Source organism: Trichogramma pretiosum, unplaced genomic scaffold (genome assembly GCF_000599845.2).
Source record: "Trichogramma pretiosum strain Unisexual culture from Peru unplaced genomic scaffold, Tpre_2.0 scaffold68, whole genome shotgun sequence".
NCBI classification, from domain to species: Eukaryota; Metazoa; Arthropoda; class Insecta; order Hymenoptera; family Trichogrammatidae; genus Trichogramma; species Trichogramma pretiosum.
In genome coordinates this window covers 812510-840426 of record NW_019641616.1, presented here as the reverse complement: position 1 = coordinate 840426, position 27917 = coordinate 812510, and the positions used below count along the sequence as shown (strand labels likewise).

General features: G+C 40.1%; 1 protein-coding gene across 1 annotated transcript; it reads left to right on the top strand.

Moving 5' to 3' along the window:
* Positions 1-863: 863 nt before the first annotated feature.
* On the top strand, positions 864-27917 carry LOC106651265 (histone-lysine N-methyltransferase 2C-like). The gene is made up of 35 exons (XM_023458738.1): positions 864-1955; positions 2642-2880; positions 2953-3130; positions 3278-3451; positions 3536-3766; positions 3861-4104; positions 4177-4294; positions 4369-5303; positions 5870-8003; positions 8075-8207; positions 8288-8505; positions 8578-8702; positions 9301-9597; positions 9660-9785; positions 9853-10368; positions 11768-11903; positions 11978-12852; positions 12901-12934; positions 13010-13195; positions 13360-14228; positions 14505-14760; positions 14830-14993; positions 15394-15546; positions 16118-16466; positions 16652-16839; positions 16996-21631; positions 21856-23952; positions 24030-24294; positions 24365-24591; positions 24681-24898; positions 24972-25346; positions 25435-25788; positions 25861-26832; positions 26911-27093; positions 27176-27917. Exons 2-35 carry the CDS (start codon positions 2673-2675, stop codon positions 27266-27268), a joined length of 18267 nt encoding a protein of 6088 aa, XP_023314506.1. The 5' UTR covers positions 864-1955; positions 2642-2672; the 3' UTR covers positions 27269-27917.

Sequence of the window (27917 nt, the reverse complement as noted above, 5' to 3'; positions counted from 1 at the left end):
AAAATTGAAAAATGAACTAAGAGAACAAATAAGTATGAGTTAATATTATTTTAAGTTTGAGTAATTTATGTACAATTAAATATTGTCTAGTGTCTACCATAAACCAAAATTAATAAAATTTATTTTTATACTTTTTAGTAAACAATTTTGATGCCTTATGTTTTTGAATATCCCCATGCATCCCCATGCATTGTACTAAATTTTGATTTCACAGGTTGTGTAAAAATTTATCATCAATCAATGTTAAAAACTAAATAATTGGAAATACATTAAAAGGAAATGTCTAATATTTTATGTATAATATGAATTTGAAAAACAAAGCTTAGAGTCATATCAGCTGAAATTCAAATTTACTGCTAGAACGTTTCTGCATCCCTTTGTTCATTTAAGCGAAGGCTTAAAGTTGCAAGAGCGAATTGGATTGTCGTGCGTGACGTCACCGGAGCGCGGATAGGTCCGCTTTTAGCACGAGTCGCGTTTCATGTCCGCAAATGGGAAAGGCGCATCCGCAAGCAGCAGCAGCAGCGATGCCGAGAGTCCAAGACTCGAAACTCGAGAGGGCGTAAACGGGCATAGGTTATGAAGTTTATGACTTATGGCTGCAAGCTGCAGCAGCGCCGAGATAGAGCAGGCCAGCCAGCCACTCAGCAGCAATTGCAAAGCAAAGCGGAGTAAGCAACATTGCAGAGAGCCGCGCCGAGCGCACTGAAAATGGCATAAGCGCAAAAGCGCGTCGCGAAGCAGGCAAATCTATATCCCACTGCAGCACGCATCGGTGGAGCTCGCGGTAACGACGTGTTACGGCCCCGTCCCTGCGCACGTTGAGCATAAATACAACATTCTAGGGTAACGCGCGCTCTTCTTGTCCGAAGCTTGGACTGCCTGAACAGCCAACTGTCCAGTCAGCCGAGTGTGTGATTGTTTACTCGTGTGCGTTGCAAGTCAGTGCGAGCGAGTGACGTGCGTCTGTGTGTTTTGTGTTCTCGCGAACGCGGTGCGCGTCTCGCTCGGGCGTTAAAGTAGAAGCAGCAGCAGCAGCACACAGTGTTGTGGCGTGAGGCTGGTTTGCAGGCGAGGTTCTCCGCGACTCGACGAGCCAACTCTATCTCTCTTCTTTCTGCGCCAGTGTAAAGGCGCTCTGTGCAGAAAAGAGGAGGCGTTTTAGCAGCAGCGAACGCGCGCGCGCTCTAGGAGTAGTAGTTGGCTAGTTCAGTGAAGTTTCTGCCGTGGCTGCCTGCCTCGATCTCGACCGTCGTGTAGTTATGTTATAGGCTGCTACGCTGCCCAGTGTCCGTGTGTGCCAGTGTTGTCACGATAATCACGGCCGACCTCAACGGATTTGCGCTATTTTTCTCCTGGAAGTTTTTGAAAACTGTGCAGGACACAACGAAGCTCGGCCAAGCCGCGACGAACCAGGTAGATTTTTCCCGAATCCTCGAGCAAGAAGGGAGAAGCCGCGGCTATCGGGCCAAGAGTGTTGCTGCTGACTCGAGTCCGCAGTGTACCGCGAGTCATCTGTATATATCGCATCGGCCGTGCACTGCACAGTGCAGCAGCGCATACACACGGCAGCTCCGACCCGAGTGAGCGAACGGGTGAACGGGCAAGCGAACGTGAACGAGAAAGAAAGAGAGAAGCAAGAGTGCTTTTATATGTGCGTGCGTCGAGGAGGGCCGCCGCCGCCGCCGCTACCGCTACCGCTGCCGACAACAACGACGACGACGACCAAACGAGAGCGACGTTGAAAACGCCTTCTACTCGTCGATCGCAGGGACTCGCTGCATAGGAGTCGCGATTAGTTTTTTTTCACGAGAGAGATGTGCATGCGAACTGGCTTTTAAAGCTGGTTGCACGCCAACTAGCCGGAGCTAGCATAACGCGCGGCAGCGATGTTTATTCACTGGAGGCGGCGCTCGAGGCCATCTTCGCCCAGGAGGCAGCAACAGTAGCTACAGGTACCAACGTTTGCTTACACGCGTAATGTATATACCTCTGTCGTGGCGCGCGCGAGATGCACTCGGCTATCGTGCATCTATACTCGATGCTTCTGCGTTCGCCAGACCGAGCCGAGCATGATTTCGTAGCCAATTTTTTGCCCCGTTTTGCTCCGATTTTTGCAAAAGCATAAACGTCGAGCTCTCTCTGACCAAGGGAAGCCCGGATGATGCCTATTGCCTCGTCACGGCCGGATGCACGCGTGTTTATATGCGGCGGCAGCAGCGCACACATAGACACGGTTCTCTCCTCGCTGTTGCTGCTGCTGCTGCTCGGCGCTGCCTCGTCGCTAGCTCGGTATACGCACGCAGCCGCTCTGAAAAGAGAAAGAAAGAGAGAGGCAATGATGGCGTGCAGGGGGCCCCGCGCCGCCACTATATTCATGTTCTATACGGACTCTGCACACGCATAAGCTCACTACACTCACACATGTATGTATACACGCACAGTCACATACACAGAACTGATACCGCCTTTGCATGCTTCTTTTCTGTAGGCATGCAGGTCCGTACTGTGTACATATTGCACATTCGACCGCCCCCGCAAATTTAACCCTTCTAGTTGGATATGGTTTTTCGCGCGCACCACGCCATTTGACAGATCGGAATCGAACATGTCTCACCAAGACTCTTGATATTGCTTTTAGGCTCAATTATCGTAGCTAAAAACCAAGTGCCATGGACGATGAAGAGCGCCTGGAAGGCGAGGAGGAAATGGAGCTCGACGATGCTTCCGAAGGTGAAGACGACGACGAGGATAACGCGAGCATTCCCATTTCCCCGGCCAATTCAGACCAGCTGCTTGGTCCAGCACCCAACTCAGGTAGCCAGTACCTGAATTTCAATGCAGAGAGCATTAATGGCAATGCTCATGATGTATACAACAGTATGTATTATAACCCAAAAAGCTTTCAACTCTTCCTATCTCTGTCACTTAAAACTCCATGTTTCTTTATAGTTACTCCTGATGAAGTAATCAATGATCCAATACGTTTTCAAAAATTTCCACTACCAGGTGGGAAGCCTCTACACATTAGACGAGGACCAGGACGGCCAAGAAAAGAGCGTCCTCCTGGAGCCCCTCGTGGTACAGGCGTACGAAGAGGAATGGGAAGGGGATCGGGTAGAGGAAAGGGGTATGTTGATGACCTATCATCGTTTCCTATTCCAATCCCAGTATCTAGGTAGTGTTTGTAGTTAAATTTTATTTTTATTTTAAACCATCCTTTTGTAAATAATTGAATAATCACCTTTGAATACATTTTCAACCTATTATTTTATAGTTTTGGATATGGAAGAGGAATTCCTCGTAGAACGAAAAGTAAAGATGAGGATACCAATTCAGAATCACCAAGTCCTATGAGACTTGGTGACGATGCTTCTGTGGATGGAGAATCTTCTAGTCTGGATAGAGTTATGCCAGCTCCAGAAGAGCCACCATATTTTCCAGAAAAATGGTTAGTGTTTTTTTTTTTTGACTCTTCAAGTACACTTAAATATATATCAGTTTTACTTACTTAACCAAATTAATATTTATATAGGCCGGGAAAAGTTTGTGCCCTGTGCAATTTAAGTGAAAGGAGTCAGTTAGGTCAAGGTGAGCTATTGAGACTCACAATACCTGAAGGATTTTCTCCTGAAAAAAGTACCACTTGTCAAGAGAATACAGAAAGTCTTGCAAATGTGCCTGTAGCTGGTGATAAAAGTCCAAGAGGTAGCAGTAATCTTGGCGCTGTTACATGTCGTAGACAAAAAAGTTTAGCTAAATGCAGGTATGGATGAAATGTTATAATAGTTACAGATGATATTCAAGATAACTAATCATTTTTGCTTTTTAATTCATTTTTTTTTTTTTTGTTTTTTCAGAAATCCTAGTCTAACAAATTTTTCTGAACCTGTTGAAGAATTGACAATTGTTGGTTATTTGGAGGAACCTGACTTGGGAATGATTTTTGAATCAACAGGTTTTTATTATGTTCACCAAGCTTGTGCTGTTTGGACCAGTTTGAACCAAGAAATATCAACAGAAGTTACTAGTGCTGCTATTGTACCAGCTACAACTCGGCGATGTTCATACTGTTCTCACTTTGGAGCAGGCATTTCTTGCAAAGTAATACAATATTCTGTTATATGTAGAAAAATTTTTTGATAACAATACTTATTATAAACTATTCATTGACAGGTACAATCGTGCAATCGTTATTATCATTTTCCTTGTGCAGCAGCATCAAGCTGCTTTCAAGATGTCAAAAGTTTGTCATTATTTTGTAGTTCTCATTTAGGACAAGTTCCGCTGTTGTGTAAGTTACTACTTTAATTTAAAAAATGATCAATTTAAATCGCTAAATCTTATTACTGTATAAATAACTTTCAGTAAATGAAGATGGAGAGAGAATAAAATGCATGACCTGCCAAGGTATGGGTGATGTATCCAATTTGGTAATGTGTTCGATTTGTGGTGAACACTATCACGGTAATTGCGTCGGATTGTCCTTAAAATCGAGCGTTCGAGCGGGATGGCAGTGTGTAAATTGCCGCCTTTGTCAGGTATGTCGACAGCCCGAGGAACTGGCTAAGGTGATGATCTGTGAATGTTGTGATAAAGCTTATCATCCTAGTTGCCTGAGGCCAATAGTAACCTCTATACCAAAGTATGGTTGGAAATGCAAATGCTGTCGAGTTTGTACCGATTGTGGCTCGCGTACACCGGGCGCAGGCCTCTCGTCGCGTTGGCATTCTCACTACACAGTTTGTGATTCATGTTATCAGCAGCGAAATAAAGGCTTTTCTTGTCCATTGTGTAGAAAAGCCTATCGCGCTGCTGCTTATAGAGAAATGGTTCAATGCTTCTCTTGTAAAAAGTTTGTTCATGGTACATGTGACTCTGAAGCTGATCCATTAACTTATCAAATGCGTAAAGAATCTAAGCCGGACTACGAGTACATTTGTCTTCATTGTAAGAACCTAGCGCTGGTGAAAAGAAAAGACAACATTGAAGATTATGGAGGTGAATCAAGTCTCACAGCTTCTCAGGAGAGCCTGTACTTTGACGGTGATTCCTCCGAAATGGACTACCAAACTACTAATGATGAAGCCTTATTCTCCATTGGTTTGGGTAAAGGAAAACCTTTTTGTGCCTCTAAAATAGCGAAGAAAAGACTAGGGCTCGGTGGTGGCTTAGTAGGTCGACCAAAAGGAGTTGGCAAGTTGGGCTATCAAAAGCGACAGAAAATGACCGAGTTTGGTCGGAAAAGAGGACCAAAAGCCAAAATGCGAGGTGTCTTTGGAGTGCCAGGCGTTGGTTTACAGGTAATTGAATTTATTCATATCCATCATATAATATTTTGCGCATAAGTTTCGCGATTGGTCATTATAATACAAAATGAATCATTAAGTATGAGTGATCTTATTTGTATATATATATAAATTACACGGAAAGTTTTTTCCGTAATTACCTGTCTTCAACTGTCGATCTAAAACGCGAGTAAAGTTATTTTTAAATAGAATCAGCTGTTTTTGTTGATACTTATGAAGTGTTTTTATTTTGCTACTCTCATTGAATTTGAACACTTGATACAAACCAAATGTATACAAAGGTCGCTTAATATTGAGTATGTGTAAACAAATCGTTGAGCGATTTCAATGTCAGTCGTCCATGTGTTATCAAAGAAATCGGTTACGAGACAAGCTAAATGACCCGCTATGGTCTAAAATTCGCTTCATTTTATATTTTTTTTTATTGTATCTTAAATTTTGACTAGTAAAACTTTAATATGGCCGCAAAATCCAAAACAATAACAAAATCAAAAGCAAAATCAAATACAAAATTGAAACAAAAAACAAAACCAAAAATTAAAACTAAATTGATTGAACAGCGTCCGTCGGCGGATTCGTCAAAGGAGGATGAACCTGGGGTAGAAAATCGCTTAGTATTGTGCTCGAGCAAGGACAAATTCGTCTTACCTCAAGACCTGTGCGTCATGTGCGGGGCTGTTGGAACAGGCACAGAAGCTTGTTTGATATCCTGCGCGCAGTGTGGTCAATGCTATCATCCCTATTGTGCGAATGTCAAGGTCACCAAGGTAATACTCACAAAGGGTTGGCGTTGTCTGGACTGCACAGTTTGTGAAGGCTGTGGTGAGCGCAACGATGAGAGTCGACTTATCCTATGCGACGAGTGCGATATTAGCTATCACATCTATTGCATGGATCCTCCTTTAGACACGGTCCCAAAAGGCAATTGGAAGTGCAAGTGGTGCGCCGTATGTTTGACCTGCGGATCAGCCGATCCAGGCTTCAACAGCGTATGGCAAAAGAATTACACAATGTGTGGACCCTGCGCATCTCATAGCATGTGTGCTACGTGTGGCGACGTTTATAACGAAGGTGATCTCATTATTCAGTGCGAGCAATGCGAGCGCTGGCTGCATGCGCTATGCGATGCCATCAAAGACGAAGCGGAGGCTGAGAAATGCGCCGAGCAGGGCTACAGCTGTATTCTCTGTCGACCTCGCGATGTACTCCCTCCTCATCTTCTTATTACCATGCAGCAACGCCAACAACAGCAACAGCAGCAGCAGCAGCAACAGCAACAGCAACAACAGCAACAACAACAAAAAACGCAAAATCAAATTCAGACGCAGAGTCAGATGCTATCGACTAAATTTTCACTTGCAGCCAGGTTGCAAGGCTCAACACCACCAGCGACAAGGTCTAGCAGTCCGGAAAGTGAAAATCGAGCTCTATTACTGCCTGCATCTCAGCAACCAAGCTATCAATTGGAGGGGACGGTTTTATCGGAAGCAGGAATGGCTCATATAAAGCTTCTCATGGCTGAAAATCAAATAGGACGTAAGAAACGTCGGAAAAAAGATGCACCTGTTGATACAGAAGCTGATATTATGGCAACGATTGAGTCAGTTGTAGCCGGCGGTAGTCTCGATAATTCACTGGAAGATGGAAAACTTGTTGAACTCGTGGACCTTAAAGATCCAGACCAACAAGTATATAAAGAAGGAATGGTTTGGGCTGCAAGATCCGACCAACCACCTCCAGAAGGATTCAGTCTTTACACGACTGAGAATGGCGTATCAGTGCTGCGACGTAAGCGCCAACGAAATCTTCAGAAACTCGGCATTGGCGGTTTTGTCGTGCGATTGCGTGGCACGCGCAAAGAAAAAGAAGACGATGCAGCACCTGATGGACCGGCTATTAATGAGACAATATTAGGTAGCGATGATAAACCCAAACGCAAAACTCAACGACGGAAAAAGACCAAACTAGCTGAGAGTTTTCCACAATATATGCAGGAAGCTTTCTTTGGTCGCGACCTTATGGATATAACCAAAGATAAAGATTTTGAGAGTAGTAGCGATGACGATAGTGAGCGAAACTCGACAACAAACGTTCCGCCCACTCAACCGGCATCCGACACTATTCAGCTTTCTCGCGATGAACTGAGGGTCATGGAACAACTAAAGACCAAACAGGAACAAATCGAGGAAGCCAAGGCTGCACCACCGACCGTTGCTGCTCCTACGAGCGCAACCAGATCCGTTAATCTAGTTGAGCAACAACAGCCGACACCGCAACAAGCAGTCAAACGCGAAGATTTGATCAAAGAAGAAGGTGTCAGTGATACAGAAGCCCTTGATGACATATTGCCTATGTCGAGCGATCTTCTTGATAACGATTTGGTTGACACAATTATGAACGAACCGGAAGAAGACTTAGCTAAAGCCGCCACAGCCTGGGAGGCACTCGATAATACTGCTGAAAATGCAAAGGATGAGCTTCCTGACATTCTTAGTCCTAACTTTAATCTGGAATCGATGGTCCCCGATGCTGGTCTTACTAATATTGCTGGTCAGGATGTGGAGGAAATATTCAAAGGCGTCTTGAACGACGAATCGCAAGATTCGCGTGAGTCTTGTAATTATCCTGGACAAGTGCAGACTCCGCAGACCCCGTCTTCCACTGCAACTTTGATACCTCAATCTCCTCATCCTGGTATGTTTTTCTACAAATCTTAACGATAATTCAAAATTTATTTTAGTATTCACATTCGTGTATTTGTTTAGCTACTCCGCAACAAGTAAATTTACCGCTAGCCAGGCCGCAAATGCCGCCTAGTATAAACAATGCTGCACTTACAAATCTCAACTCGCCTATGAGCTTCCCACCACCTTCGCCATATCATTCGGAGTATAGCAAGTAAGTAGTTATTCTAATGCTAAAAATTCTGATTATACCGGTGTGAATATTAAATTTATGCTATTTTACTCAATTAACAGTAGTCCAACATTCAGTCCTGCGTTTTCGGAACCACCCAGTCCATGGGTGAACCCCGAAGATGAGACTGGAGCTCCTGCAAATACTCCGGCTGCAATTTCATATAATCAAAAAACTAGCATGAAGATGGAAGCTGACGAAGCTTTAGGTGCCAATGCAACTGGAGCATCAGTCTTGTATGCAAATATGAAACATCCTGATTGGAAAACTGAATATCCACGTAAGTTTCAATATAAATGACACAATTATTGGCAGACGTTATGATCGGTATTAATCAATCGTACTTTTTCAGTTTGGGCAGACCGTTACAAGCAAATCGTGAAAAAGTGGCGATCCCTTCCAAGCGAAACAAAATCAGTGTTCGTGAGTCAGGCTCGTGAAAATCGAGCAGCCGTTCGCATGAAAAAAGCGCAACAGGTAATGTTGAATTTTTATCTGAAAACCCGATATATTGTTTTCTTTTTCCGTTTATATTGGGTGGAAAAGAAACATTAAAAAATCAATGTTGAGGGTGTCTTGTCTCTAACAAGCATATCAAACTAACCCAAAGAAAAATGCCAAAAACTTATCGAATACGAAAGATGCAAAAGGCTGGTGTCTAAGCGTGTTTTTTATTAGGAAAAATAGTGATTTTTTTGCCATTCACTGTGTGATGAATATTCTTTATGTATATTTGTATTTGTGAAACACCTTTTTTAAGTTTGACACAAGATTTACCTAAGCTTTAAAGTTTAGAGCAAACCCAATTGTGAATTTACGTAAGCGACTCTGCTTGAGACACATAACTAACCTCACCGATTTGCTGTTGATCACTTTTATAATATTTTTTTATCAATTAGGCACACTATTAGAGCGTTAATAATTTGATATCGTTGTGATGATCACATGAAACTTATTTCATGTTAGTATAATACACCAGCCGTAAAAGTCTCGTAAAACGTTAGGGAAATAATATAAACAGGATATAAGTTAAAAAGCAAAAGGCAGAGGCTATAAGTCGAGATGAACCCAACAGATACCAAAGGATGGAGCAGCAGGCAAACCCTCCACATCTATTGTTATGTCAAACACGACGACGATCGTTAAAACACCGGCGGCCTCGCCAGCACCTTCACCAGCAGCTATAAAAACGACGGTTCAGCAGCATCAAAAATCGAAACAAATCATCAATGTTGATGTACTTAAAGACAAGCCGCAAAACCAACTGCAACAACAACTGCAACAAACTCAGCAACAAGTCGTTCTTCAGCAGGAACAAATTCAACACCTGCAGTCACAACAGCAGCAACAGGATAAGCAACAAATTGCGGAGGTGTGTGCGGTGCAGGGAGGTCAACTGTCGCAGCGTCAGACAATATCAATCCGTTCTCCAAGCTCATCTCCAATTTCCACACCACCTTCATGTTCACCGAAAACTCCACTTATCCCTGGCACTCCACACATTTCTTCTTCGTCCTCATCGTCGTCTTCATCTTCATCCTCATCCTCGTCCTCGTCTTCGTCATCATCATCCTCTTCATCATCTTCTTCATCTTCATCTTCTTCATCTTCTTCTTCTTCTTCTTCATCATCATCATCTTCTTCATCTTCTTCTTCCTCTTGCTCCTCAAACTCTTCTAATTTTTCTTGCTACGATGTTACTGCTGTCCTAGTGCAGCAAGAAATCACAGCAACAATTTCGCACACAAACATCAACGTCAGCATGACTAACAGTAACACACAACAAACAGCGGCGCAGCCGCGAAATGCTGGCGTTACGGCACAAACACATCAGCTAACACAATCGCAAGCACTGTTGAGTAGTAGTTTGGGTGGTAGTCCAAGCAACGACAGCTGTCAGTCAGTTCAAGGAGTAGTTGGAACTGCAACCGCTACTGCTGCTGCGCCGGCGGCTACGACTAGCAACGGCGCCACCCGACAATTATCCTCAGTAGACCACCAGATTAGAGTGCTCACACCGTCCGAAATAATGCGCACCCTTCCCTCCCTCTGCCAGGAGCACTACGACCCACCACCACCACCACCATCACAACCCACTGCAATAAATCACAATGTTGTACCTGTTGTACAGACCCCGGTTATGGTGAGCCACCTTCACTCTCTCTGCTCTTTCCGTTTTTTTCGTATATTCAAGAGCCTCTTCGTGTCGTTTTTTTGATTTGGTGATAATTTTTTATTTATCAATTGTCTATGTGTCTCGAATCATTATTTTTGCTGTATTTTTCGAGCAGATGATTATTTTGCGTCCAGTTATATTAATTTTGTATTCTGAGAAGCTTTGGACTGGAGTATCATCGACTCATGAAAAGTTACGATAAACTCTCGTTCTGTAATGTTGTGCTTCAATCACATATCGTTTAACTACGAAGATCAAAGTTTTCATTTAATGTTCAAGTGTTCTTAGAAATTTTTGCATTGATTACATAGATGTATACTATTACAGTTATGTATTGTTAGTGAGAATGGTTATATACTCATTTACACGTTTAATTTTCTTTCATAAATTCGTCGATATGCAAAGTGAGTAGTGACATACTATTTTTGAACATCATATATTTGACACACCAATATGTTTGGACACAATCTTGACTTACATCTTTCACACAATTTTTTTATTCTCTCAATAATGTTCACGTCATATCGTTCGTCTTCGTTTTTTATTCTATTTCATTTTATCACTTTGTAAACCTCATCTAATATCATAATCCTTGCATAAAATCCCGAAACCTTTCCTTATATATTTTGACTCTGGTGGATTTGATTATTTTGATGTGTATCGTAGTTTTGAAAATTTTAAGATATTTTTGCTGCTTTTTAGTTTTTAAACGTGATGCTCAAAAAATGTATTTAAATCTTGTATTCATCAGTAATTCCTTTTTTGGTACTAAGATTCTTACACGAAAAATTGTGTATTTTCTGCAAACAAACTTCATTTACTAACAACACAAACTATTAGAAACATAAGACAACATAACTCAGTCTCAATAACTATTTATTTTCAGATTTTTCACTGTCACTGTGAAGTTTACTTATTATGTTTATGAAATTTGTGTAACAACACTAACACTAATTGAAATTTTTCAAAAAAAGATTCTTAGATTTTATTTACAAAAAATATAAGTTTTGCATGTTAGGTTACTTACAGCTGCTTTAAATTAATAATATAAGATGATGAGTACGATTTATGTTTCTGGATGGTGCTGGTTACATATTAATGTTCATGTTTTGTACATGCACTTAATAATCTTTTTGGTTCTATATAGCTCTAAGTTACTGCTGCCTTTTGTAATCGTTGCGACTTAATGTTTGATTGGCTGATTTGAAAGAAAAATATGTTTTAAAACTACGTACCAATTACTGTATTTATTTAATTACTATTGTTCCAATTGAACTTTCAATAAAATCTAATTTCAAAAATACAGTAATTGGTACAATGTGAAAGTTTGTACAGTATCAAAAATTTACAATTTTATTTTCAACAGGAGCAAGAAAAACTATCTAATAGAGATCGATCAACCAGAGAAGCAGAGCAAGAAAGGCAATGGAAACAGCTCCAAGCATTGCGTCAACAACAACAACAATTACAGCAACAAGTTATTCATGATCAACGTGCTCATGGTACATTTTAAATCTATTTCCTACAAATTCTAAGATTTCTTTGTACTTTTATTTATTTTCTTTTGAATTTATAGCTATTGCTCGCGTGCAACGTCAAATTTCTGACGATGGTACACCTCTACTTAATAACGACGGTACACCAGTCATAACTCAACAAATAGTTCAGTCTGTACAAGATCCCAATATGGGACACGTTCAAACTGGAGTACGTCAATTTATAGCGCCAACTATGAAAACTGTCGGCCGAGGTGTAATGCAACAAAACGTGCACCCAGGAATGGTTGCACATCCCGGTGGTGGACGTTTACCTGTTCAACAAACACAACAAAATATTCAGCAACAGCAAGTTCAACAGCAACAACAACAACTTATACGAATTAGGCAAGTTGGAGCTCAAGTGCAGCTGACGCAACAGCAACAACAACAGCAACCACCGTCACCATTTTCACCGCAGGCACCTCAGTCTCCTCATGATTTTCCGCAATCACCTGCTACTCAAATTCAGCAGCCACAAGCCGATTCATTTCGTAGTTATGAAACCGGAACCGGTCCTACGACTCCGACTTCGTACTCAAATTCTCCGCGGGCTGACGTTTTTCAACCGGGACCTGGAAATACACCGAGGCCTGTTTTTAATACGCCACAGCCTACGCGAGCTCACGTTTATACACCTGCACGAGTTGGAGAGCCAACTTACGCAATTGCGAATCAAGCGCCTGTCCAGGGACAGCAAATGCAGCAGCAACAACCTGTATCTCCAGCAACACCCAGCCCTGTAGGCAATTATTTATCGCCTAGAGGACCAGAGCAATCTACTGATATTTTTACTGGTCATCAATCGGATGTTAATGTACAGCTGCGTGACTTGTTACAGCGGCAACAACAACAGCAACAACAACAACAACAACAACAACAACAACAACAACAACAACAGCAGCAACAACAGCAACAACAACAACAACAGCAGCAACAACAGCAGCAGCAATTTAATAATAAAGATATTAAGCCGATAAATCAAAATTGGAATCAAAGTAAATATATTTATATTAATATATTTTTCACCAATTTGAAAAATTGTACTCATAAATTATCCATTTTCATTATAGACACCTCAGTCGTACCTGAAGGTAATCAACAACAATTTGATTCCAATCATGCACAGCAGCAAATGCAATCACATACAACTCAACCTCAGAGCAATTCAGCTGACGGCACTTTCAGACAACCTCTGCCGCCGAGCTCAGTACGGCCACGAATGCCGAGCCAATCTAACATTCTCATACGTAATTTAGGTAAGTAAAATTATCAATAATTCTTATACTTTTTTAAAATCTCATTTCATTTAATTTTCGAATTACATCTCATTTCATAGTCTCATTTCATAATTTTTATTATGAGGTTATTAAATCTTTTTTTCTGTTTTTTTTTGTTTCCTTACTATTACTGCTAATTATAGTCGATCAACTTTGTAATCCAATATTCTATAACTCAGGAATGCCTCCCAGACATCCTGGGGTCTCAAATCTCGATAACAATGTCCGAGTGCAAGGAATAGACCCGAGAACTAGAATGCTCATGCAACGAGCACCAGTTGCTACAAATGTTCCGCAACAATTCCAAAATAATCAGATCATGCAGCCTCGTATGGCTACACCAAGACCACCGATGATGGTAGATCAGCATTACGATGTTTTACAGCAACGTTTTGATGATTCGAATCAAGTACAAAGTATGAATCAAGTACAAAATATAAATCAAGTACAAAACATGGGACAAAGAATGGTTAGGCCAGGTCAACATAATCCCATGAACCAAGGATTACGCATGATGAATCCTGCTCCAATGGTTAGACCCCCAATCCTACCTACCGTAAATGAAGTGAATGTTACCATGTCTGAAACATCTGAAATTCCGGATAACGTGACTGAAGAATTAGAAAAACTTAACAAAGAATTAGAACAAGAAGGAGCACCTATGGTAGAAGTTGAAAATGTTAGTGCAATACTCGGTGATCTCGCTGATGACGACGATGAACTTTTGGCGGAAATGGGGGCAGATTTCAACATTCTTGAATATGCTGATCCGGAATTAGGCCAATTACCAGGTGGCGAAAAAACAAACATTCTCGATTTGGAACTTGAGCATGACGAACTTGAGCCTAAAGGTGAGAAGCAGAAAAAAGACATCAAAGATGACGATCCTAAAGCCAAAAATCTTGATGGTCTTGAAATGGCGGGAAACAACGCTAGACAAACTCCAAATCTTCCACCAAATGCCTTAAATCAGGCACAAGCAATGGCTCCAATTCCATCCAATACTGTTCCAGTTTTACAGCCACAACAGCCATCACAACCACAACAATCACAGCAACAGTTGCAGCAACTGCAGCAGTTACAACAGCAACAACAAGTTGGTATTGTGCAGCAACAACAGCAGCAACAACAGCATCAACAACAACAGCAGCAACAGCAACAACAACAACAGCAACAGCAACAACATCAACATCAACAGCAGCAGCAACAACATCAACAACAGCAGCAGCAACAGCATCAACAACAACAGCAGCAACAGCAACAACAACAACAGCAACAGCAGCAACAGCAACAACAACAGCAGCAGCAGCAACAAGTTGGTGTAGTGCAACAACAATCGCACTCTCAATTATCTATGGTTCAACAACAAATGCATCAACACGTGCAACATGCCGCATCTGTTGGAAGACCCATAATGCCAGGAACAAGATTGTTATCTCCAGACGGAGCTGTTGGTGTAGTTACATCTACAAACTCAGTGACAGTTAGTTATCCAAACACATTTGGAGGTCAGCCTCAACGCATGCCCCAACCTCACTTACAAGGTAATTTTCTTTTCATACCTGAAATATAATTATGTAAAATGATTTTCATATGTGAATTTAAATTTTTAGTACAACAACAGCAACGCATGGGAATGAGAGTTTCAGGAGCTGTACCTAACATGACAGGCAGAGTTGTATCCGTTGGTCCTATGTCTGGACCCAGGATGCCGTTAGCTCCACCACCGCCGCCTCCATATCCTGGCCCACCGCCACCTTATCCTGGACCATCACAGGTACGATAGGTTTTTTGCATTTATTGTTAATAAGTGATTGCATTTCACAGTTTTAGCATTAAAGAAAGGAAAAAATTAAGAAAAATCGTCTACGGCTTATAACAAGTTCTACAATTGCAGTAATTTTACTCTTACGCTTTTAAATCGACATGAATGTATTAATTAAGTACCGGTTTTGAATTGCCTCAACTACTAAAACATACGCTTTTCTCGATGCCAACAAAAAGTAATTGCGAATACACATATTTAATTATGATACATCTAATAAGACTGTAGGTCATTGGTCAGTTTTGAATCAGTAAATATACATTTATTGCATTTAATTTATAAGAGTAAATTGGTCGAAAAAAATGGTATTAGTAAGGGTGTATGCAAAATATTGGTGTTGGTGCATGTTTAGATGGGTCTATGCCCAAGTGATCGGGGTTTGCCGCGGCCCTCAATGCATATGGGGCAAACTGTGCCTGTGGCAGGCTCACCAATGACCCCTATGGTTCATTCTGGTGCTTCATCAATAACTCCCCATCCTCACCGAAGACCCTTGCTTCTGCAGGTGAGCTATCTCTATGGGGTATTCAAAGCATTCACCAATATTGCATACCGTTTCATTTTTCATTATTTTTTCACCAATGCTCCTAATTATTTATAGTCCCCTTATGTTATCTATTTATTATATAAATATATGTTACACTTGTATGGAGAGATTTTAATAGAGTAAAACAAGTAAAAAAATTATTATGATTACAGTTAAAAGGCATTACCAGATAAATGTGTATTTTATAACTTGCTTTTTACTTATTAACCATATTTTTATTTTTTGTGTGGTTATGTCTTTTGTGTAACACAATAATAACTAGCTACTATACTTTGATTCTATAGATTATTCAATAAAAAATGAATCATTGCATGTCACGAATATTATTTTAATGTTTGATTTACTCTTCATTGATAATGATCGTAGACCCATCCAAAGTAGTGGCGTTATTTAAACATGATATACCATTATTTTTAATGATTTACTGCTTTTTCGAAAAACTAAAAACATTTTATCATTATTTACGCTAAAAATAGAAGCAATGAAGTACAAAAATACTCTTATTTTTTACAACAACAAAAATTTACAGGAACAGCCTTTGCTTCTGGAGGATCTCTTGGAACAAGAAAAGCGCGAACAAGAGAAACAACAACAACAGCAGCAACAAGTCGATACAACTTCTACCGGCCCTGCACTTATGAGCGATCTTGAATTCGAACGTCTACGGGAAGATGTATTGGGTTCAGGTCAGCTAAATTTACCTGTGCAAAATATTAATCAAATGCCTACACCAGTGAATCAGCAAGTCAGGCCGATGAACGTAACCAGACCGGCTAATGCATTAGTTCAACAAAATTGGCAGCAACCCGTTGCCGAGCCCGGTAAAGTCGTCGTTCAAACCCAGAGGCCACTCGTCACCCCACAAACTTCCACAGAACGTTGGTTTTCTTTATTTTTGTATAGTTGTATTGAATTTTTCTCTCTCTTTTTTTAGTTTATATTCATCCTTTGAAACTCAATTATTTTTTGAAATTCGATTTCTTGAAAATTCCATATTCTGAGGAGTTTTACTCGTACTTACCCGTACTTACCCTTTCTTATTCGATTTTTTTTTTAACTTTAGCGAGAATATCGACGTTCAACATACCTCAGCTGCCAGCACCTCCAGCACCTCCCGAGAATATCATAACGGAACAAGATAGACTCACGCAGTTACAGTACGAGCAGTGGCTGAACCATCAGCATCAAATATTGACTCAACAACAGAAGTACTACGAAACAGAAGTTCAAAAACTTCGGAAGGTTAGAAAAGTGAGTCATGGTTTTTGTGTGCGCTTGACCGTAGTTGTCTTGACTAGTAAATGTATTTTGTTTACTTTTATTTAGCTTCTTTTTATAAATAAGTAAAATGAATATAAATCTATGTTATAATTTCGATGCATCATTAACAAAACTTTTCTTTGACAGTCTCTTAATAGCAAACAAAGACAATGTCGTAAATCAGGTAACGAACTGTCGGAAAGTGATGCTGCCGAACTTCAAAGAATTTCTAGCGAGCAAGCAATATTCCAAAAGCATTTAGAATCTAGTCGCAAGCAAAGTAGACACCATACCATGTTGATGTCAGAATATCGAAGCAAGCAACAGCCACAGCAACAAGCACTACCTAAGCCCATGACACCTCAAGGACAACAAGCTAACGAATCATGCTCTCCGCTAATGTCTCCATCGCAACAGTCGTCGCCTATGCACAGTCCGGCTACGATGATGATTCCAAGTCCGAATCCCAGTAGTGTATCGACTCCGGCAATGCTGCAACATTCACCAGCTGCCCAAATTCTGCAACACAGTCCTGGACATCCGCAATCTATGTCACCACATAACAACATGCAGCAGGCTTCTCCACGAATTGGTACACCACTTTCACAGCCGCCTGAGGAAAGTCCATTCAGTCCCGGTACGATGCCATCTCCTGGCATTCCAGGCGGTCCACGTATGACTTCACCACAGCACAGAACCGTAGCGACCAATCGCTTAACGGCGAGCCCAGGGGCGATGATCGGTCTTGACGGCCAACAACAAGTTCGCATGCCTCAGCAAATGCATATGCAAATGCAGCAGCGATTTGTGCGTCCCGGAGATGCTCAACAGCGTCCTCGGATTCAAATGCAGCAAAATATGATGTATGGACAACGCTCTCCACTTGGCAGTCCACAACCGGGACAGCAGCCAATGATGACTCAACAGCAGCACCAACAAATGCTTCAGCGTCAGCAAATGATTCAGCAACAGCACGTAGTAGGAAACCCTCAGATGGCTCAAGCACCGATGCAGCAGATTATGCAGCAACAACAGCAACAGCAACAATTAGTTCAACAACAGCAGATGATGCAAAAAGCACCGTCTTCGCCGATGGTTGCACAGCCAGCCTCTTCGCCTAGCCCACAACTGCATTATAATCAACCCCCAAGCTCACCATTGGCTCGAAGCCCTATGCTTCAGCCGACAATGGGCTCTCCAATGCTGCAGCAACAGCTCAGCCAGTCATCGCAACCATCAAGTCCAATGAACAGAGTTTCAAATCATCCGCCAAATTCCCCTATGGTTCCAGTTCAGTACCAACCACCTAGCCCTCTGTCGAGAAATCACCCATCTACGTCACCTATGTTGCATCAAATGAGTAACGCGCATCATCAATCAGCTTGTCAAACACCAAGTTCGCCCATGCCTCGCAGTCCCATGGTAAGCGGTTCTCCGATGCAAATCCAACGCAGACAATCAACTGGTAACAGTCCAGCCATGCCTGACCGACCTCAAAGTGTCGAAAATCCTGGCACCCCGAGAACACCTCACTCTGCTTACAGCTCTCAAAACTCTAGCAATCATTCGATGAGCGAGCAGCAGCACTTGCAACAACAAACATCTCAACAAAATTTGCAACAAGTCTTCCAACAACAACAACAGCAGCAGCAGCAGCAAATCATGCATCAAGATACAAACATGGATAGAGGTGGAGGTAATCCGCACAATCCGAATAACCCGATTCCCTTGACGACATTGTTCGGTAGATACGGTTTTTTCAAACCTGGTCTTCGAGGTGGTTCGCCCATGTGGTCTGCCAAGCCAGAATCTAGTAAAACCAAGGTCTCGGAAAATTCGGACGAAAAGCCAAATACTTCGGCTATGGTCCATCGTAAAACCGGAATTGCACAATCAAAGATAAATTCTCTCGTTTGTGCCGATTATAACGATTTTGACGATGACTCTCATACACCACCCCAAACTCCACCTACTACAGTTGAACCGAAAGCTACTACATCATCTATAGTAAACAGCAACAGTATGCTAACTCTAGCCAGTCCTAGTGATAAAGTTGAGTCGCTTCCTGATACGACGGATTACGATGACGATAAAACTATACTCAATACCGAAATTACTCTGAGCTCTGCCGCTCAAAAAGATAGCGACGATATCACTGTAATCGACAACTTTGGCGATTCTGACCTAGACGTCATCGGCAGTAGTCTCGAAACAGAAATGCAAGAGGAATATGTTTTATTTGAATCTGATATGGTTTTGTCAGTCGATAGTAACGATTCACTTAGTCATGCTTTGGTCAGTGGCAATGACGAAGGACACGATTTGGTACAAATTTTAGAAATTCAGCAACAAGATGCACCTAATGAAGACGATGTTTTTGAAGCAGATCTTATATCTCAAGCAACGAGAAATAAGAAAAGTTTACACCTGGATATCGTGCGAGCAATGCCAATTGGTAAACGCGTGGTTACAATAACGGATACGCCTGAGTCACCTGACAGGGATGATTTATCCGTCGACCCGTCTAGTATTTTCTGTTCCGATCAAGATCTACTGGCTTCTCTTTCTGGATCTGACATTGTAATTCTCGACCCAGAATTAAAATCTCCTGAAACATTACCTAAAACTTCTGTCGATGAAGAAATTTTGGAAAATCATTCTCTTGATGAGACAAAAGTAAAAGATGAAACTATTATTATTGAAACTACTGAAACAAAACCGATCATTGAAGAAATCAAAGTAGAAGACATAGTACACGAGAAAAAAACGTTTGGTCCTTTCACTTTTAGAGAAAAATTTGGTCAATTATCGTCTTCTAACTTACAGCAAGTGAATGTTGCTATAGCCAAGCCTTTGACTGCTGCTACATTTTCAAAATCATCTACGGCTACAGATGTGAAGTACACAAAATCTAACGCTAAGTCTGCTGTGACAGTCCAAAAGTCAACAATAATGAAAGACTTACTAACCAATACAGTTACAGAAAAACCAAAACAAACAGCTCCATCACTGACTATGTCCAGTATCGTATCTGATCCAAAAATAGCAGCCAAGCTTTGTCAGAGTACTTCTAAAGCTATTTCTGCTGGCAGTATTGCATTGGGAAAAATTATTTCGAAAAATGAAGAGGCACAATCCAAACATTCAGCGAATTTAAAACATTCAATTATTAAAGTATCTCAAAGTCTGTCAAATATATCCGAAAAAATCACCACTTCTTTAGCTGCTACTCACGCCATATCAATAACAGACAAAATTGTTACGATACCTATGCAACAAGTATTGAACAAAAGTATCACTCCTTTGAAATCTTTAGACAAATTTAAGACTCACACATCGCAAGTAAAACTTTCCCTTCAGCAATCTTTATTGGCAGGTCAACAAATAACTATTGCTGATTCGAAAAAACCAGAAATGTCAACATCGGGTACAACAGCAAAATCAACCGATACTTGCGACGGTAGGACTAGTGTGACAAAAGATACAAAATTAGAAGAGAAAAATGTTGTTAATAAAGCAGAAGACAAGTCAATAAAAACGGCATTTGAATCAAATATGGATTATTCTGCTTCTCAGTCGGATACATCGAACGATAAGAAAAACGATGCGTTGAATACAACTGATGAATTAGAAAGCATGTTAGAAGCTATCCATAATCCATCAACAGGAGGTCAGACGAGTATAAATGGTGAAAAAAACAAAGCTGATGTCCGTAATTTAAAGAGAATGTCTCCAGTTACTGATGATATATCTCTTGTTAATATTTTGGAGTATGATGTTGAGCCACGTGATTTCAAGGCAAGTGACTTGGTAGGAGCTTCGAATTCAGAAAAATATGATCCTGTAGAAGAGCAATTGAAAGCCATGGAATCAAAATCAGATAATGATAAAAGAAAAGATTCGTCTGGAACGAAAAATGATCAAACTGAATTGCAAGCTGGAGGTGATAAAACCAATACGGAAGAGTCTTCTGATGACATTTTAGACATGTTGCACCATATTATCACGTCAAAACCTGAAATGCATGACGAAAAAACGCATAAATCAAGTTTGATATACCAACTTGAGGCACCACTAGAGTCATTACCTTTGGACATATTACAAGGAGACGTCGAAACCGAAGCAGCGTCTAGTGAGTCAATTGATTCTGAAAATGCATCGAGTAAAGTCATGAGCCAAACTAACGAAGATTCTGTTATGTCATCGGATAAAAATCAAAAAGTTGTTTCTACAGCTGTTACAAGTTCAGTGTCCCAGACGCAAAATACAACAGCAGTTCCTCATCTCTCGCCTCTGTCACAACCTACAGAGATTAAATCCAATACCGAGAATGCAAGCGATCAATTAAGGTCTTTACTGTCATCTTTACACCCAAGCTCGTCACAGCAGCAGTCTTCGAACAAATCCGGACGTTTGACATGGTCTTTTGCTGAAATTCCAAAAGCCACACCGAGTACGAGTGCTTCTTCTGTGAAGGCCAGTAATGCCATGCTGAATGCCATGTTATCGAGTACTATACAACCAGCGATGCTTCTTACATCAAAACCAATGATCATCACGAATAGCACAAACACAACAGACTCAGATGCATTCGCGTACGATCGATTCAATCAAATGTTGCGAAACTCTCGTGGTACGAATCAAACTACTACCACTACGGTTACAACAACCACGACGAGTATTTTACAATCGACTCTGTCTCAAGCTCCAACTTCATCGCATTCTCAATATAAGTCCTCGCTACCAATTGATCATAAAACAAATGTGGACCCTGATTCTACTGGTGAGTACTTTTAATGTTTATATATTAATTAAAATCCATCTATTGGTAGATGTGTGCGATGAATTAAAATGAATGTATATTATCACTATAATATACATTTCACTATTCTATTCATTTTATCTGCAATATCAGCAAACAAATACGTTGGATTGAATCAAGTTATTGCACGACATTAAATTCATACACTATGCGGTCTAATATATGTTTTAATTAACTTATTTTAGGATCGAATAAAACTGCAACAGCGACAACAACTTCAAAAATGTCAAACGAAAAATCTTCGACTAAATCTGACAATACTGATGGCAACAAATCAAGTACAACACTTAGAATGGAAGATTCGCAAAATGTTTTGCTTAAAAAATTATTACAAACAACTTGTGATTCTCCATCAATAACAAGTAGTTCAACTGCAAGTGGTAATTTTCCTAATGTACCGTCTTTGGAGGCACAATTAGCTAAACCGGTGCCTCCTACACCGTCATCTTTGATACCGCCACTTGATGAAATTCCACCAAATAAAACGCCGGTAACGACAACCAAACAAATTCTAAGCCGAGAAACGTCATTTTTGTCACACAATGTAAAGCCACAGAGTCCTTTAACTAATGAAGAACCTACAGCTAAACCAACAGCAATGGTTACTGCTACCCCAACATTGTTGAATACTTTGACAAAGCCAACTGTTGATGCGTCTGGTAAATCTTCACCTCAAATAAAACCACCAACTTCGTCGATAACGTATCAGCAGAGTGTAACACAACAAACTCAGCTTGCTCAAAAACCTGTTGCGACAACATCGTCGATTTTGGCCGCGCAAATTGAAAAACCGATAGTATCAGTTCCGCGACAAGAAACATCGCAAGTTACGAGAGTTAGCTCAAACATTGAGATGAACGCCAACGCTCAAGTGTTAAAACCTCAAACGACATCATCATCTACAAATAATCAATCTCAAAGTAAACAGTTGCAGATAGAAATGCGCAAGCCCCCGATTCAACAGCAGGCACCACCGCTTCTACAGCATCAAATGACAATAATGCAGCCACAATTACAGCAACAGCAACAGCAGCAACAACAACAACAACAACAACAACAACAACAACAACAACAGCAACAACAGCAACAACAACAACAACAACAACAACAACTTCAGCAGCAGCACCAACAACAACAGCAAAAACAACAGCAACAACAACAGAAACAGCAACAACTTCAACAACAGCAACACCATCAAATGACTCAATCACAAACACAGGCAATATCAGCATCTCAGCATGTACAACAAAAAACATCTATGTCTCAACAGCAACAGCAAATACAACATCAGCAGGTAACTACAGTGGGATCTAAAGTACAATCAAGTAACGAATCTCGTAATAGTGCATCGGGTAATAGCTCTCAAACGGTCACTAACCCAAATACCGCGGCTACTGTCTCTCATTCAATGCCACCATCAATTCAAAGATCAACGTCGGGGACAGCGACAGTTTCTTGTGAAGCTAACGTTGATAATGCGTTACAGAAACAACATCAGACTATTAACCAAGTACAACCAACAGTGCCTCAACAAATGATGTCACAAGTAAGCCGTACAGTACAGCTATCTCAGGGTACCGCACCCCAACACAAAGTGCCTTTAGTCGAAGTTAAAAAAGAATTACACGATGAAGTCTTCTCCAGCGGTAGTACAAGTAATGCTCCCATGCAACATCAGCAGCAACAACAACAACAACAACAACAACAACAACAACAACAACAACAACAACAACAACAACAACAACAACCACAACAACAGCAACAGCAGCAAAACGATACCAAAGACGTGCTATGTGCCAAAGAAGAAATCATGGAATATTTGAACGATGATAAAACAGATCTTAAAAAGTTAAAACGGCGACAATATCAGCAAAAGCGCCGACAACAAAGCCAAGGAAAAGATGCTTCAATGCCACTTCAAAAGAAAAAAGCGAGAAAAATTTCCCGCTTAGATGAGGATTACGATACATTCGTTGAGAATATTATGACTCACCTACGACAAATGCCTCCATTAGTTGTTGCTGAACCTAATCTCGCTGTTAATTACAACGTTTGTCCGGTATTTGGCAGCGGAGATTTAACCAAATTTGGAAATCCTGCTGAATATAGTACCAGAATTGGCGAACTCACCGGTTCTTATGGAAATGCTCGTGTCAATGGTATTTCCGATTATTATAACACACGGCCCTATGGTGAATTAGAACCTCTGCCACCGCTTCCACCGGTTTCAAGTCAAAGAAGTTTTTACGAGCAAGAATTTCCACCGCTTAAATTTGATGATGGTATGAACTGATAATTATTATATTTTGTAAAACTACTACTTCAAATCACATATCATAACTAATCCTTTACATTTTAGCAGATAAGAAAGACCCTCAAATTGGACGGGATATTGATACTCCGGATACAATAGTAAGTTCGTCATCACCGGAATGCGTTATGCCTGAGTTCACCAATAAGTTCCCAGGCTTAAAGTTGATTGAGTCTGACTCGGATGAAGAAAGTGAATGGATGAGACGAGTATCACCAGTCATACCAATTGTTTCTCCAATTCCAATTAGATTGAAGCCTGGACATATCCGAGACATATCTAAGTATGATAAAGAAAACCTTGGTACCAACAGGTAAATTTCAATTGATACTTTATAAATAAACATAAGAATGATATTAATTAAAAAATATGTAATATTACAGAACTACTAAACCGGTACCTGCAAGTATCACGGAAAATGGAAACGTTGCAGTGACTCTCACTTTGAATACCCAAGCAGCTGGCGACATAATGGGAGTTCTCAAAGATCTCGCGAACATACTTAATATTGCACCACCGAACAATTACCAAATTATTGAACGAACAACTACTCCTCCTAACCAAAAGTTGGGCTTGTACAGAATAAAAGGAAAAGATGGAAAGGAAGGAGGTATGTTACTCACTAGTTGTCAATGCTTATATTTGGCCAAAATTAAATAATTAAATTAATTAATTAATTACTTAAATAATGTGTTGCAGTACCCATTGATATACAAAGCATATTAAATGGCGCGGCCAAATTTTGTCGTCATTGCGACGTCGTAATTCTTAATAGTTTAATACGCAAAAGAGTATCTGATTTACCATTTTTGAATAAAGAAGAATTTGAGCCAGATGATGAATTATATTTCTGTTCTGCAACGTGTTATATGCAATTCGCATTAATGCACAGGAGTCCAAGCAATAATCTTGAAAAGGTAAACATCATGATTCTCAAATAAAAATGATCCTTATTCACTATTGATTTTAAATGGTACATATTTTATATAGGCTGCTGCAATAGTTGATCATTTGAGTCAAAAAACATCAGATGTAACTCTAGTTGATGATTTGAAAGATATACAAGAAAAACAAAAATGTTTCTTGAACCGACCCATAGGATCAGTTCCATCAGAACCAATGGATATCGAGCCAATAAACTCACAAATAGAAACTAAATTGAAAAATGAAAAGGACGAATCCGAATTACCGCAAAATGATACAAACGAAGAAAAGAAACCTAAAAAACATTCTATCGCAGATGATGGCTCAGAATCTCAACCTCCAGCGAAAAAATGGAAGGACATGCGATATATGAAATTTAAATCTGGCTCGTTAAAACCAGCAACTAAGTATAAAGCAGTACCTGATCGCGAAATAACTGATGTAAGTAATTCAAATCTTTGATAGAAGATTTGAATTTAAAAAAGATATGATCAGCGCATTAATTTGATTTTTACAATTATGTTTGCAGAGTATGTTCAAAATGAAAATCACTGTTAGCTTACCACAAGATATCGACGATGTCCGTCGTTGCATATTTTGTCACATCATTGGCGACGGTCCAGCTGATGGTACTGGTAGACTTCTTAATTACGACGTCGATAAATGGGTTCATTTGAATTGTGCATTGTGGTGTGAACAAGTTTATGAAACGGTAAACGGTGCATTAATGAATCTGGAGCAAGCTATGGCTACTGCTAAATCTACAGTTTGCATTTTATGTAATCAAACTGGAGCTACGGTAAAATGCTTTAAAAATCGTTGCAACAGTCACTACCATCTTGGCTGTGCAGTCAGAGATGGCTGCATTTTTTATAAGAATAAGGTAAATTTTACTTTTTCATACTCTATATTTGTAAGTACAAGAATTTTAAATTTAACGAACGTTTTTTTGTAGACCACATTTTGCCCCCAACATGTACCGAAAAATGAGAAAGATAGTGAACTGACAACACTTGCCGTGTTTAGAAGAGTTTATGTGAATCGTGATGAGAATAAACAAGTGGCAGCTGTGATGCACAATTCAGACCATAACAACTTGCTTCGAGTAGGCAGTCTCATATTCTTAAGCGTCGGACAACTTTTACCGCATCAATTATCCAACTTCCATACATCAAATTACATCTATCCAGTTGGTTACAAAATTGTAAGATTTTACTGGAGCATGCGACGACCAATGAAACGTTGCCGGTATATTTGCTCTATTCACGACGTGTCAGGACGACCGGAGTTTCGAGTTTTAGTACAAGAAGAACAGCAAGAAGACATGGAACTTCGTGACGCCTCCCCAAGAGCCGTTTGGAATCGTATTTTGGAGCCACTTGTAGAACTGCGCCGCCAAAACGGGCTCATACAACTTTTCCCTCGGTGGGTCACTGGCGAAGATCTTTTTGGTTTAACGGAACCTGCCATCGTTCGAGTTCTCGAGAGTTTACCCGGAGTTGAAACCCTCACAGATTATCGGTTCAAATATGGACGTAACCCATTGCTAGAATTGCCTCTTGCAATCAACCCAAGTGGTTGTGCCCGTACAGAAGCACGACTGAAAAACCAATTACCGTGGAAGCGACCTCACACTCAAAGAACATTATCTTCTGCTAGGAATGCTAATAATGCTCCTGCTACGAACACTGGTTCTGGTGAATTGTCTGGTCCTTATACGAAACAGTTCGTTCACAGTAAAAGTTCTCAGTATAAAAAAATGAAACAAGATTGGAGGAATAATGTATATCTTGCCCGATCAAAAATTCAAGGTTTGGGACTCTATGCAGCTCGTGATTTAGAAAAGTACACCATGGTAATCGAATATATTGGAGAAATAATTCGTTCGGAGCTAGCAGAAACTCGGGAAAAGCTCTACGAAGCAAGAGTAAGTAATTACATTTATTATAAAAATCCGTATTTAATTTCAGTTTTCAATATTAATTTTCAATTACTTTATTTACAGAATCGAGGCATCTATATGTTCCGACTCGATGAAAATCGCGTTGTTGATGCCACATTATCGGGAGGTCTTGCACGCTACATCAATCATTCGTGCAATCCAAATTGTGTAGCTGAAACAGTTGAGGTTGAAAGGGATTTGAGAATAATTATATTTACTAAGAGAAGAATTGTGCGTGGTGAAGAGGTAATATAACTAAACAAGACTTATGAATTTTTTCGATCTCAATAATTATAATTTAATAATATAATTATTAAACGTCTTTCAGCTGGCGTACGATTACTTGTTTGACATAGAAGATGACCAGCACAAAATACCGTGCGCATGTGGGGCGCCTAACTGCCGCAAGTGGATGAACTAAAAGAACTCCACCGTTGTTATTTGTTGCTACGTTGTTTGAGTGGGGTTTCTATTAAAAGGGAAAAGAAAGAGAGAAAAATTATATATATATAAAAAATTATATATATAGATATATAAATATAAAGAAAAATAGGCATTATTTAATTTGTAAAGTGCCATTGCGAGGTTCAATTTAAATCAATTTTATATAGTTGGTGCTATGCCATCAAGACATTCCTCCAAAGTTGTAAAATATTAGTTTAACTTTATATCAAAACCAGAGAGAAATGAATTATCTGTATATTATTAATGACTATCATGAAATAAGAAAATAACTTGATGAATTTAAATGAGAGCCTGATGACGTAATTTTTATGTGCGTAAATAAGCTCACAAATCGTGTATTATTGTGTATACTAGAAGAAAGCGAAAGAAGTTTGTATCTTTGTATGTTATAAAATTAATTTCGACTAGTATTGTCGAGCGTGTTGTAATATAGAAATTGATTAAGTATTATTGCATACACATCGCACCACATGAATATGTACATAAGTAGAAACATACATTATTTTGAGCCACAAGAAAAAAAGAATTATGTGAATTGTAAATTACTTTAATATATCATTGTAAACTATAAAACGAGAATAAAACCGTATACAATTTAATAAAAA

Coding starts and splice junctions, on each gene's coding strand:
- LOC106651265 (XM_023458738.1), top strand. CDS start 2,673: ATGGACGATGAAGAGCGCCTGGAAGGCGAGGAGGAAATGGAGCTCGAC. Junction 9,598..9,659: donor ATAAGCAACAAATTGCGGAG/GTGTGTGCGGTG, acceptor CCGTTCTCCAAG/CTCATCTCCAATTTCCACAC. Junction 21,632..21,855: donor TGTGGACCCTGATTCTACTG/GTGAGTACTTTT, acceptor AACTTATTTTAG/GATCGAATAAAACTGCAACA.